The 13,097-nt window shown below is 33.2% G+C and overlaps 2 protein-coding genes across 7 annotated transcripts in view; both read left to right on the top strand.

Moving 5' to 3' along the window:
• The first annotated feature begins 907 nt into the window (after nucleotides 1–907).
• Hs3st-B (Heparan sulfate 3-O sulfotransferase-B) lies at nucleotides 908–6,511 on the top strand. 5 transcript variants are annotated; one of them, XM_022079887.2, is made up of 6 exons: nucleotides 908–1,022; nucleotides 1,567–1,751; nucleotides 2,185–2,555; nucleotides 3,107–3,280; nucleotides 4,039–4,246; nucleotides 5,349–6,511. In XM_022079887.2, exons 2-6 carry the CDS (start codon nucleotides 1,605–1,607, stop codon nucleotides 5,583–5,585), a joined length of 1,137 nt encoding a protein of 378 aa, XP_021935579.1. In that variant the 5' UTR covers nucleotides 908–1,022; nucleotides 1,567–1,604; the 3' UTR covers nucleotides 5,586–6,511. The 5 variants fall into 5 exon arrangements, with proteins under 5 accessions (XP_021935579.1, XP_021935578.1, XP_087198725.1 ...); XM_022079886.2 differs by lacking the exon at nucleotides 908–1,022 and adding an exon at nucleotides 1,034–1,150; XM_087342599.1 differs by lacking the exons at nucleotides 908–1,022; nucleotides 5,349–6,511 and adding exons at nucleotides 1,034–1,150; nucleotides 4,886–5,167.
• A 1,221-nt stretch (nucleotides 6,512–7,732) lies between these two features.
• l(2)gl (LLGL domain-containing protein l(2)gl) overlaps nucleotides 7,733–13,097 on the top strand; it is a 43,036-nt gene continuing 37,671 nt past the window's right edge. For both annotated transcript variants that reach the window (XM_087342595.1, XM_087342585.1), the window contains exon 1: nucleotides 7,733–8,205. The gene's annotated coding sequence lies outside the window, so the exon portion shown is untranslated. The remainder of the gene's footprint in view (nucleotides 8,206–13,097) is intronic.

Below are 13,097 nucleotides of genomic sequence, written 5' to 3'. Positions count from 1 at the left end.
CTGGCCAATCATATTTTCATTTCTCCTTCCAAGTGTCATAGTTAATATAAATACGCCAACATTAAATGAACAGGGTATAGCATTTTAAACTGCACGAGAATTTTCCTTACTGACTGAGCTATCGATGTTCGGCTACGAAATAGTTTTAACTTGAAACATAGATGGTATGAAAGTCAATGTTCGGTACTACAGAAGTTTCAAGCAAGTAAATCTGCAATATATTTCTCGAAAATTCGCCTTGTACCAAAGAACGAGCCAAATGCAAATATTTCTCGTTAATCTGTATTTAATTCGAGAAGGGGACTCCTCTCCGAACTGAAAACACGTTATACGTGTGAGAAAAACGAAGTTTTTGGATTTAGCTCACAGCCTTATAATCCTGCGAGTTGGCGAATCTGTATTATATGTAGTAGTTGTTCCTTATTTTGATTTTAATGTACTTGTAATATGTGAATGTTCATATTTGCATTTGTTAAATGATCACAAACGGCGGTGAAGTAGGTACGAGTTCATCTTATGAAATGCCTCCAATCAATACGAGTGGACATTTTAAATTGGCATAACTGAGCCCATGAAGTACTCCTCGAGATGTTATTACTTAGCTAGACAAGAAATTCCCGGCATTGTACGTACAAAAATATATGACATTATGATGTTAACATGATACATGTCAAAATGGGTGGTATGCAAAAAAAAAAAAAAAACGTTACATACTAGATTAAAACTTTATATATGCCGAAACAAGTATGAGATCTGAGATTCTTGCGGAGAAGGTTTTCCACACGGTGTTTCAACGAGTTAACTTTATAAAGGTTATTGCATTAATTCTCTTTAATAAACAAGGCCTCCTATTCCTGCGCCGATGCCTCGATTTTTAATAATTTCTTCACCGTCTGATAGTTCAAGCAGCGGAATATAGTGTCCTATTTCTGTCCCTAGATGGCAAAGTGTGTATTCTGTTTTCCTTCCTGTTTGTGTTCCGTGGTACTGGCCCAGTTGAAGCAGACGGAAAACGTCAAAAAGTAGGTACATAATCTCTGTTCACGATGCGATTGCCCGGTGCTCAGTTTTGGCAGGTGCTATCGATTATGCGGATGTTGTAGGTTCCATGAAAGAGCATGAAGGCGTATGAAGTCTGTCGTATTTTTAGGTTAGATTTTGTATTTTTTATGATGTGAGAAGTACGGCTGTTCATGTTTTTTCAATCTGTTCTCAGTTTGTCTAGCGAGCTGATATAAGTGAACCAGAAGTGTGTATGCAATAGTCGGATACATTTTTGAATAGTATAATTAATTACATCTTGACTGTTGGGTGAAATTAATGCACCCAAATTGTTTACATTTTTTATGGCGTTTAGCATGTGCAATTGGGTTGTTTATGTGCATATTTTATTATACCTTTTTAAGCGAAGTTCCGAGATTTTTTTGTTATTTTCTTCATCTGTTATGATTTCCAAAAAAGTGACATTTTGAAGTGTACCTGTTTTTCTGTTAAGTACAGATGCCTTTGTGTTGTGTTCAGTTTACTGCCAGTATAGTTATGTGTTTTGTCTTGTATTGATTTTAGAATAAAATGGTGCTACATCACGGTGTGAGTTACCAGGTATGTCAGCACGACGAGGATGGGATCTACTCTGGCGAATGAACAAGAGGTCCTGTGCTTTGACTTTGATTATGTGTGCTGGGGTACTTTACCTCTCATACTCCTTCAACTCGTGTCTTGTCATAAACTTGACCCGAGCAATTCGACAGGTATGATTATTTGGTATTGAAAAAGTGCCTAGAATAGGAGAATGCTATATAACTGATTTTCTGCAATATGGAAGATGTAGTAATTTTAGAAGGAACAATTCTGTTTTAGTAGAACACATACTTCATACTTTATATGTTCAAACTCTAAGTGACGTTTTCATGATGAAAATTAGGGAATTTCTTGACTGACTGAGTGACTGTCAGCTTCTCAAGCATTACCACTGCATGAACTTAGTGTTATCTAAGCAAATGCAAATGTAAACTACTAATATTAGTTTGAAAAACTGCAGCATCCCTTAAGTGAGTAATTGCTGTTCTGGTCAGAGGTAAATTGTTAAACCTGAGATTGCACTGTTCACAGCTGTTACTCTTGGCTGATCACTGTTCAGATGTCTTCTTAATTTCATTTTACCAGTTGTTTGTCATGTTTCAGCAAAGAGCCCGAGGTTTGCTGTCATTAGTTGCAACAGCACCAAAGCCAATCCTAGATGAACATGAAGAAAAACATAAAGTGTGGCAGGAGAAACAAACTATAGTGCGGGTGGTGCCACTCACCTGGACAGGGTTGGCTCTAGGTAATGAGTCAAATGGAGAACCATTGGATGGTGCTCCTAAGTATAGGTTCCTTCGACAGCAAGGTTTACGTCCAAGCCGTAAACTTCCAGATGCTCTCATCATTGGTGTGAAGAAAGGTGGGACTAGAGCATTGCTTGAATTCATACGCCTCCATCCAGATGTCCGTGCTGCAGGATCTGAGGTTCATTTCTTTGATCGGTTTTACAGAAAGGGATTTACTTGGTACAGGTAGGGATTTCATCTAACAGTTTGATTTGAGGATTGGGAAATTTAAAGGATGCAATCAGAAAATTACAAAAAAAACTCTCTTGTATTCATTTACACATACAGTGACATGCTGTTTTGATATTAAAGATTCTGAAAATGAAGTTTTTGTACCCAAGTAATGTCATCTGAACTAAATAACTCCATCAAAGTGACTGCTACTTTAGAAGTCAATAATCACTCATTTGGTCAAGAAATTTCACAAACGAGCCTTTCACTGGATCCACTGCAGAGCCATATACATCCAATCCACATCTTATTTCTTTAGGTTTCACTTTAAAACATCATTCTCCCATCTGTGAATAAGTGATATTGTCCATTTATGTTTATAAAGTAAAATCTTGTATGAATTTCTCATTTCTCCATGTGCATTACATTTCCTATTCATTTGATCACCCTAATAATATTTGTTGAAGAGTTCAAGTTATGCACTTCTTAATATGTGAATTGAGTGTTCATGTTGCAGGCTTTCACAAATTAAAGAAGACAGCTATAGAAAATCTTCTTTGTTGTAGGCATCATATGCCTCCAACTTTGGAAGGCCAGGTGACAATGGAGAAAACTCCAAGTTATTTTGTGACAAGGGAAGTTCCACAGAGAGTCCATCAGATGAATCCTAACACCAAACTTCTGATTGTGGTGAGGGACCCTGTCACCAGAGCTATATCTGATTATACACAAGCAGCCAGGTAATTCAGATATATGGAAATTCTTTTGCAAAATATTTTTTTGGCAGTGTGATATATTGCGTACTGAAAATATTGCATGGCAAGATAATTCCTCTTTATTACTTCAACATGGAGCACTACATTCAGACTTTATTTTCTGTTTCTTTTGTGTTTCATACTTTCTTTGCGGAAAGTACTTGAAGTGAATATGTGTATTGGAGGTTGTGTCCATCAGTTTGTATGTTTACACATTTAATCTTTGAAACTGCTGAATGGATTATGATAAAATTTAATGGTCAGGTATCAATCCACCTGCACATCACACTTTACTTGATGTTCAAATCCAGTTTTATACATTTCTTCAGAGTAGATTGTTGTAAAATGACAGGTTGAAATTTAGGCTGAGAGACCGGATGTCCTGGGCAAAGTTTTTCATTGTTCTCCTAGTCCCTCCATACAAATTTTGGGATACTACCTTAAAATTGGCCACTCCTTCCACAGCCTTTCTAATTTGTCATCTCAGTCATTTTATTTAACTATCCATCCTCTACAGTTAAAAATCATAAGTAAATAATCTAAGAATTAATCAGATATCTAAAGACATTTTCTGTTACATTGTAGCAAAACCACCTTTACAATGTGTATTTACAAAGGGATATAAAGTTATGCACTTGGGTAAGCTACTTATGATTACACACATGCAGATGCAGTCTTAATTTGTAAACTTTGTATATTAGGAACCATTTTCAGTGACTGATTCTGATATTGTTTTCTTACAGCAAGAAGGTTGGCATGCGTAGATTTGAAGACTTGGCATTTTTGAATGGTACTGGTGGTCTGGTAGATACATCATGGGGACCCGTCAAAATTGGTGTATATGCTCGGCATTTGGAACGCTGGTTGCGTTGCTTTCCTTTGAATCAACTTTTATTTGTCAGTGGTGAAAGACTTATAGTAGATCCAGCAGCAGAGATGGCTAGAGTACAGGTGAGCTTCTTTTACATCGCACACATTCTGAAAACTAGATAGAAAGTATAGGAAGTTCACATGTGGATGAATTATGTGGTGCTGTCATTTGTCATCAGTATGAATTGAGCTGTTGAGATTTAATTGTTCATCTTACCTTATTTTTGAAAAATGCAGGGAAAACTAAGAATTCGTCCATCTTCTGTTAGTGGAATCAAGAATACAATTACAACCTAGTGAGTGCTACTAAGTTCTTTGAAAATATAAAGTTAATTTATATGGGAGTCAAAGTAAAAACATAATAAATAAGATGCAGTGAAATCAGGGTCAAAGATAAGGCAGTGCATGCTGTCAGTTCAGTATCTTTTTATCTTCTTTTTAAAGAAGTATAGATTAAGATGTGGAGAACTATAATTGTATTCCTTGTTATGCTTGATGTGGAAAAATGTATTATCTGAGGAAAAAGCTATGCGAAGAATTTTTAAAACAAAATATTAAGTAAACCAAATTCAGACAGACAGATGTGAGAAGGGAACAGAAGCAATTATAGAATATACTTCAGCATTTGTGATTCTTCACCATTGAGATTAAATTAGGTTATTGAAATATGTTATGCATGTAGCATGGATGAACAAATGCTTGTATAACTTTTCATTGGAGGTATCATGGAAAGAGTTAACTTCAGATCAGGGGTTACACTGGAAGATGCATGAAGATACAGTGGATCCTTAAGAACTCTTCTGAGGGACCAAGGAGCCTAAATTTCTTAAGCAAGAAAATACCTTTAAAAGGGAAGGCATTATAATGATTATAAAACTAGTTTTATCCCATGTGAAAAACTAATGCAATAAACAGTGATCTTAATTGAATGAACATGTACAACTTATAATATGAATTATTCATTGAAAAGAAGAGAATAAAACTATAAATTTGTGTATCGTAGTATCATACTTTTTTTATATTCACTAATTTCATTGTACACACAAGACAACATTTCTACATTGAATAACTTGTTCCAGTTCAACATATGTCTGAATGGTGTGGTGCTAATATTTTAACCTTTAGCTATGAAATTTAAATCTGTGCATGGTAGTTAAATGTTAAATTACTGTGATGTTGATAGGATTTCTTGGGTCTGAAGAGAGTTGTGACTGAAAAACATTTCTACTTCAACTCAACAAAAGGTTTTCCATGCTTGATGAAGTCTGAAGGTCGGTCTAGTCCACATTGTTTGGGAAAGACTAAGGGCCGCAACCATCCACATATTGACTCCTCTGCTGTAGAGCGCTTGAGAGAATTCTACAGACCCTTCAATGCTCGTTTCTACCAGCTTACAGGAATCAACTTTGGTTGGCCTTGAGAGGATCATCAGCATGTAATTTAATGTGTTAGATAAGTATAAGCGCTTTTTTCAAGTAATATAGTCAAATGACAAGTGGTGAAATACAAAGTGAGCAAGTAAAAAGTTCAGCATGACCACATCTGTGTCCAAATACAGATTACCATATTTACTTGAATATAAGATGATCACGCCTTCTGAAGTCTTAATTTACAGAAAGGCTTAATTTACCGAGTCAGCATTACTCATCTTAAGCCCATGTGCTTCTTTTAATCGGATAGTGTGTGACCACTTCTTGTGTGATGGAAGGCACTGTTCAGTCACTCTGGTGTTATGCTCGGCACTCACTTTTGCTCAGTAACTATGCTATGGATAGCAGTGGTACCTCCACTAAAAGCATTGAATGCTTTTTAATGATGGTGATACAAACCTGGTAAAGTATTTTGTTTTGTTTGTCATTACAGGACAACTCATCTTTCAGATGGTAAATTTGGAAGAATATTTTATATTCAGGTGAATATGATGTTTCTGTCCTAAAGAACTGTGTTAATTTTTGTAGCATTTCACAATGTTATTGCAAGATTTGTTCTTTTGTAGTGAGAGGGTATCATCAGCATGAAGCTGTCGTGTTACAGTAACAGAAAACTTCAGTCATTTCTATTCTTGACTTAAAAGGTTATGTCTTTGAGATCATCACTGGATTTGTAGATATGATTTTTTACTGTTAAAAATTTTATGACTGCTTTTACTGTGGCTTTGTAATTTATCTAAATTCCAGAAATACAGGACCAACAGAATGGTTGAATGCAATTTTCTAGTCATTTTCTGACCATATACATCAATGGACCAATAGGTGATGAAATCACCAGCCTGTAGTTGTATGCGATTTTTTATCTTGGTGTGCCAATTAATTTTCATCTCTGGTATATATGTGCTCATTCAGCAATCTTCTGTACATGCCAAATAGTTTCAAGTGTCATACATTTAAACTGTTTTACAATTTGATATATGTTTTATAAGGGCTTCTTTATCATTGTAAAGTGTAATTATTCTGGTATACTCAGAAACAGTAGTGCTGAACAAGTTTTGATTTATGACTGACAGGAAGTTTACATATTATCAGCACTTATTTTTTCTTTTTAACCAGAAATATATATATATATATTGTACTTATTATTTAAATATTTACTGTGAAGCAATGCACAACATTAAAGGAACAAGTAATTTATTTTTGACATACAAACACCTCTTCTTTTTGCACATGTATGTGACATGGTCTTGTCTTGCCATTATTATTAATTGCCTGGCTTCCTTTTTTGTATGGTTCATGTGGATTCACATCTGCTCCAACTGCAGTGGCTACCCAGTAGATTCATAAAGCTACTTTGTGTTGTTTGAAATATATAAAAAAATTCAATTTATCATCCTATCAATTATTTTATTAACCAAAAACAATATGTACACAATAAGAAGACGCCACTCTGATGGAATGGGTTTTTAAAGAATTTCATTTTGGTAGTGGTTCTTACTGAAACAAATTGATTAAATATCAGTTTTTGTCCCTGTTCAGTAATTCAGACATTCTGGGCAAATTTTAAAATTATATTTACTTATTTTAATGGAATATAATAGTGTGACTTCTTTAAGAAGTCCATGATTGTTACTATTAGATTATACTGAGTAATTAAGGCTGCCACCAAAATAATTTTTATACGTTTCTTTCTATTTATGACAAAAATGATTTAGAAAAAAATTATAGAATTATACTGTGAATTAAACATTTTATGTTCCATACTGTCCTCTGTTTGATGAACCATTATTTCAAAACTGGCTGTGAATGACAGATTTTTCTTATTCCTTGAGTGGTGGATATATGACATAATTTGTGTCACTTGATGAGAGTAAATGTCCTTAGGCTAAAAAGTATATAAAAGGGGTTAGGTTTGTTGTGACTCATTCTGGGTTTTTTCCCCCAAGATTTCTTCTTTGCAAAAATAAAACTACAAGTATTTTTATGATACAGTATAATTTGTTGCAAGTTTTTCAGTGTTTCACCTGTTTCTGCTGCTGGCTTTATTTTCTGTACTGCCAGGTTAGTTTAACAAAAAAAAATTTTTTTCCCTTTTATCTGACTTGTCCTATGTCCCATTTACTTTTTACTATAGAAAATATGAATCTTGAAGTATTGTTCTACACATTTATAATTTTTTTTTGGAGTGTATTAAGTATTCCTCAGAACCTCTTAATAATTTCTGATTTTCACTTTCCTGTACTGAATTATGTTGAAAATCACTACAGTTGTCTGATTTTCTTTAAGAAAGTATGACTATAAATGCTTTTGTTTTCAAATATGTTCTAAAAATATTCCTGCTCACTGAAAAACTTACTAATATATTTCCCTGAATACCTATAGGTACTGATATATTTTATAATTGGTAGTTCTGGAGTTAAATTACTTCAGATAATATTACATTTTATTATGTTTATCATACTGCAGTATGGTAAGTGAAGTTAAAGTCTATGAATAGGTGTTCATACTTGTTTTTAAGTTTGGATGGTTTAGTGTTGTCCTGTACATGGTGATCAAGACTTTCTGTCCTCAGGAGAAAATTTAAATTGCAATTATGCTGGACCTAATAAGGTATTGTGAATTTATTGTAGTTTTCTTTTTGACAGTCTATGGATTTTAAAATGCTATGCTAGGTATTATGTAGGAAAAACAGTTAAATGCTGACACACACACACACACATATATATATATATATATATTCTTTAAAATGAGAGAGAGAGGTCTACATAATTAATTGAAAACAACATTGCAAACTGGTTTGCAGATTAAATTTAAACATCAAGTTGTGGAAAGTGGATACCATGGTTATAAGGGTTATATTTTGAGGAGACAATCGGGTGAATGTAATTGTATGTTCTAAATCAACTGGTTTAGATTAATTAATGGCATTTATAACTAATAATAGAAGCAACTGAATTTGAATATCACAGTTCTGATGGCGCTAGGTTTTAAACACAAATATAATTTATTTAAACAGTAGGCACATCTTGATGAAAATATCTTGTATCTGATTGTCTTATACTGAGGTTAGAATTTGTAGAGTTAACTGTAGATTGTTTTGTTAACCAAAGGAACACTGCAAAGAATGTTGTACTATTATTTTAGTCTGTATTAGCAGTTTTTGTTAATAATTTGTACATGTGATGGAGTTTAAAATTGGAAGTTATGGTGATGACATTTCCAAATAATTATGTAGCAGAATAGATTAGTATGTTTTTCTATTACTAATGAAGTTGGCATAACTATTTTATTGCTGTGTAGGATTTGAGGTTTTGTTTTATTGCTAATATGACACATTATTTTGTCATGGATTAACCCATGTCCATTTACACTGAACCCCTCAGGTAAATAGCAAAGATTGCTAGTTAAGTATTTCATTTCCCCATCTGTAAGCATGATTTATTTGTATTCTTGAATATGTGCAATGTTATTTATATTAAGTATTTATAAAACTTACAAGTTCCGGTACTTATATTCATAGAACTAAAGATATGTACTTCTTGTTCGGTTATAATGAAGTCCACCATTTTAACTCATACAGTTCAAGAACTTTTTAAACAGGGATTATGATCTTAAGACCTTAAGCTGATCATTATTAGTAGATTGCAGTTTTATGAAGAATTTTTATGGTCAGTAATTCTCATAGAAATGGTACCAGTACAGAAAGATAGTACTATGCTTTTTGGTGCCTTAGGTACTGAATAAGAACAAGGAGCAGAGTTATAGCTATATGTTCTATTTGTAGTTGCACTTACTTATAGTGCACTGATAGGAATTTGTGTCTTTAATTGTTTGTGATAGTTATATAACCATATAACTAGGAGAAAAGTAGTATTGCTTTTTAGTAAAAATGGTTTACAAAAATAGCAACATACACATTAATTGCTGCTGTGAACATGTCATAGTGTGAAGTCAGCATATTGTGGTTGCATTTTTAAATGCAAAGATGCAGGTGCTGGTATTTCTGAAATGTGAGTCTGATAAGTCAAGATACTGTTGGGGGGGGGGGGGGGGGACATGAACTATTCTTTCTTCTGTATCAAAGTTATCTCAGGCTACCAGTTGTGTTGGGTGGTTATAAAGTGAAGAAGAAAAAACTTTTCTTCACTTTCATACTGTGTCTGTAATATTTTAATCACATCAATGTTTTATCACCAATTTACATAACCTTTACCACACCAAATTCCACATGCTTAATTATAATTATTCATCAGTTATAAAACTGAAAACTAAATGCTTACTTCATGTATTGCCATATTATCTTCTGTAATATACATAAAAATAACTCTGGAGCAGACTCCTTGTTTTGCTGCTGGTCAAGAAATTCCCTGCCATTTATAGGACTTGTAGGTTCATTATTGTGTTGACAAGAACTCACCACTGGACTGTAAAATAAAAATGGTTGTTACCAGTTTGCTTGTCCCCCCCACCAAGTTAAATTTGCAGCATTAAGTATAAGGTGATTCCAAATGTGTGTGAGAGGAACTTACTAACCAAACATTCAGAGGGCAGAAATAGGAAAGACCAAATATGCTAACATCAAGCATACATTTTCATAATTTAACACTGCTTAACAATAGCCCAATAACTTAAAACAAGTGGAAAAGTGAATACACATATTCAACAAATGAATTCTTTGCAATTCCTTTTCTCCACATAAAATAACTCCTGCTTCCCTTAGTCCTATACAATTCTTAGAAACAATTTTTTAGAGTAAATATCAGGTGGATTAAGATGATCTCTACATCCAGTTTGAATGGATGGAACTAGAGATGCATACAGAATTTTGGTAGCCTGTTTGGCAGATTAATACTAAGTTTTCAGGATTGTGTCCATTTGTTGGCTTCGGTGTTGGTAGTGTTGAACTGTTTGCATATTATCAGACTTCATTTCAGTATGTTTCCACTAAATATGTATTCATTGTAAATGTTAATTATTAATAGTGTGGTGATGGTGTTATAGGTCAGAATCTTGACTACAGTAAAACTTAATTCATTAAACCTCCATTCTGTTTGTCTATATATGGACCTGAACTTTGTTATTACAGTCTGTATTTTAGTGTTCCTGCAGATGTTACCTGGTATTATTCATCCTTCAGTTTAGTTACCACCCAATTATTGTTGCTGTATTATACTAATTATTTTGAAGTTATGTCCTAGTACCTGTAATAACGGTTTTTGTACAAGTTCTTGCCTATTTAGGGTAAAATTAGGTGTACTTTATCTTGTTTGTGTAGCATTAACTACTCCCAGTTTTTATTTTTTGAGCTGAAACTCTTTTAAATATACTCACTAGTTTCATTAGTTTTCATTTTCAATTAGTGTAGTATGTAATTTAAAGAAATGTGATATTTTGTGCAATAATATTGAATCATCACTAAGAACTGATGAGGCAATAAGTTATCAAAACAAAGAATGACAAGCTGTGGCACTTTGAAATGTAAGGAGCACTAGATTTTGTGTACTGTTGGAAAACACCAGATGCTCATCGATTGAACAGGTGTTTTCATACTTTTATACATCTAGGTTCTTAACACTCTTTCATGCACTAAAAAGTAACATGCAAGTGAAGTATTTTAATGTGCTATTTGTTTTTCTCTTCCCCTGAAGAGAGTTTTCTATTATAGCCCTTATTCATCTTTTATTGGTGTGGTAGTGAATATGTTAAATTTAAAATACTACAGTAGACATTTATTGTTTTATATTCTCTGTATTGTATTTTGTGATGGAGAAAGTGAATATCCATAAAGCTGAGAATGTTTCAGTGTGAGAAGTCATTGCACATATTGCCACTAGCTTTGGTAGTTTTCCATTCTGGAATTGGTGAACCATGATTTTTAAGACTATGGCAAGTCTATTGTCCATTTGACTAATTTATTATAGGCCTAAGTATATGTTAACTGCATGTTTTTATACATTAGTTAGATACGCACATATTACTGCAATCATATACAGTGCTTTAAACTTGGTTTTGTTATGCAGTAATTACAGGTACATTGGAAAAAAATGAAGCCTGTTTACTCATACTTTATACTGTTTATGATAACCATATTAATATTCAGTACTTCTGAGGCTGTACAGTAGATGTTATTTGTGTAACATCTTGTTAATTCTACTGTCAGGGATATCTGATGTGCAACCCTGATAAAAGTAGTCTGATATTTGACTTTTACTTATAGATGTTTGTTACAAAAGGCTGCCTGGTGATGTGCAAAGTCAAATCATTTGTCATCAGCTGATGCAATGTATTCTTCTGCCATATGCTGTGTTGTTTTGTAATTGGAACATCTGATAAAAATCATAAGGCAAAACTGCTTTTGTGTTGCTCTTTTTCAGTCTTACAGATGTCCATCCACCAAAATAATTTATACAGGCCATAGTGAAGAAGTCTTGCTCAGTGCCATGGATATTTTACACAAAATTTTAAAGATGCTTTACTGATATATTTTAAAGAAAGATAGTATGGGTAGGAAGGGCTGTTTTATCACTTGAAAGTTCTATTCTAACAGAGTTTAAGTTATAAATGTAAAATAAGCTTATGAAAGCATGTAACTTATAATACTTTTAGGAAGATATCTGCAAAGTGCCAATGGATACTACTGCTATTTTGGCACATTAAAGAAAATGAAAACCCCACTGTTAACTTTGTCATGTCTGCCTGTAACCACCAAACTTATGAGGGAGACCAGCTTTGTTTAAACTCAGTGGCAGTCTTACACTAAATGTTAGAGCCTTGATTTTTATTTAGTGATTAATTTTAAGTCACCTTGTTTGAGGTGCCCAAAATTAAGTTTAATACATCTCTCTTTTAAGTCCTTTGACAGATTTTGATGAAAATTTATATACAGCACTTTTGTTATGCAAGTATTACCACATGTGCATACAGTCACTGTATTTTAAGGCCCACAATACTTAGGGGCTAAACACATTTTTGTTTTATTTTGGTAAATATTCATTTGTGAGAAAAATATCTGATATTTATGGCTTATTTACTGATGGTGCCTATAGATTAGATAATACAGTATCAACTCGAGTGATAGTTGTAGGTATATGTTACTCCATTAATGATCTTGTAATTAACTGTATCTACAATTAATTTTGTTTCTTTCATTTTCTCTATACGGATATTATGAGTACTTCGTATGGGCATGTGATTTGCAGTAGTTTTTGTTTGTTATTTCTTGTAGTATGTCTTCTCTTGGTTGAAGTTTATCAGTTTATATGAATAATATTCATGATTGAGGTTTTTCTGAAGAAAAGTAGTTGATTGCTATTGATGCATCTGAGTATTTTTGTTCATTTAAAATGGTACATTATTAGTTTTTTATGTTATTCAGGCGAATTTATCCATTCAGGATAGTAGAAAGATTTCATAATACTTTCCTTAAACAAGTGACATGCTCTACTAACTTTATACCTAAAAAGTTAATTAAAGTGCAGTCCATCCATATACAATAGAATATA

Source organism: Zootermopsis nevadensis, unplaced genomic scaffold (genome assembly GCF_977971745.1).
Source record: "Zootermopsis nevadensis isolate Lab colony 2312 unplaced genomic scaffold, Znev_1.0 Znev_ptg000003l, whole genome shotgun sequence".
NCBI lineage: Eukaryota > Metazoa > Arthropoda > Insecta > Blattodea > Termopsidae > Zootermopsis > Zootermopsis nevadensis.
Note: the sequence above shows the minus strand (reverse complement) of the source record. Positions and strands in the feature narration are given on the sequence as shown.

Coding starts and splice junctions, on each gene's coding strand:
- Hs3st-B (XM_022079887.2), top strand. CDS start 1,605: ATGTCAGCACGACGAGGATGGGATCTACTCTGGCGAATGAACAAGAGG. Junction 1,752..2,184: donor TGACCCGAGCAATTCGACAG/GTATGATTATTT, acceptor GTCATGTTTCAG/CAAAGAGCCCGAGGTTTGCT. Junction 3,281..4,038: donor GATTATACACAAGCAGCCAG/GTAATTCAGATA, acceptor GTTTTCTTACAG/CAAGAAGGTTGGCATGCGTA.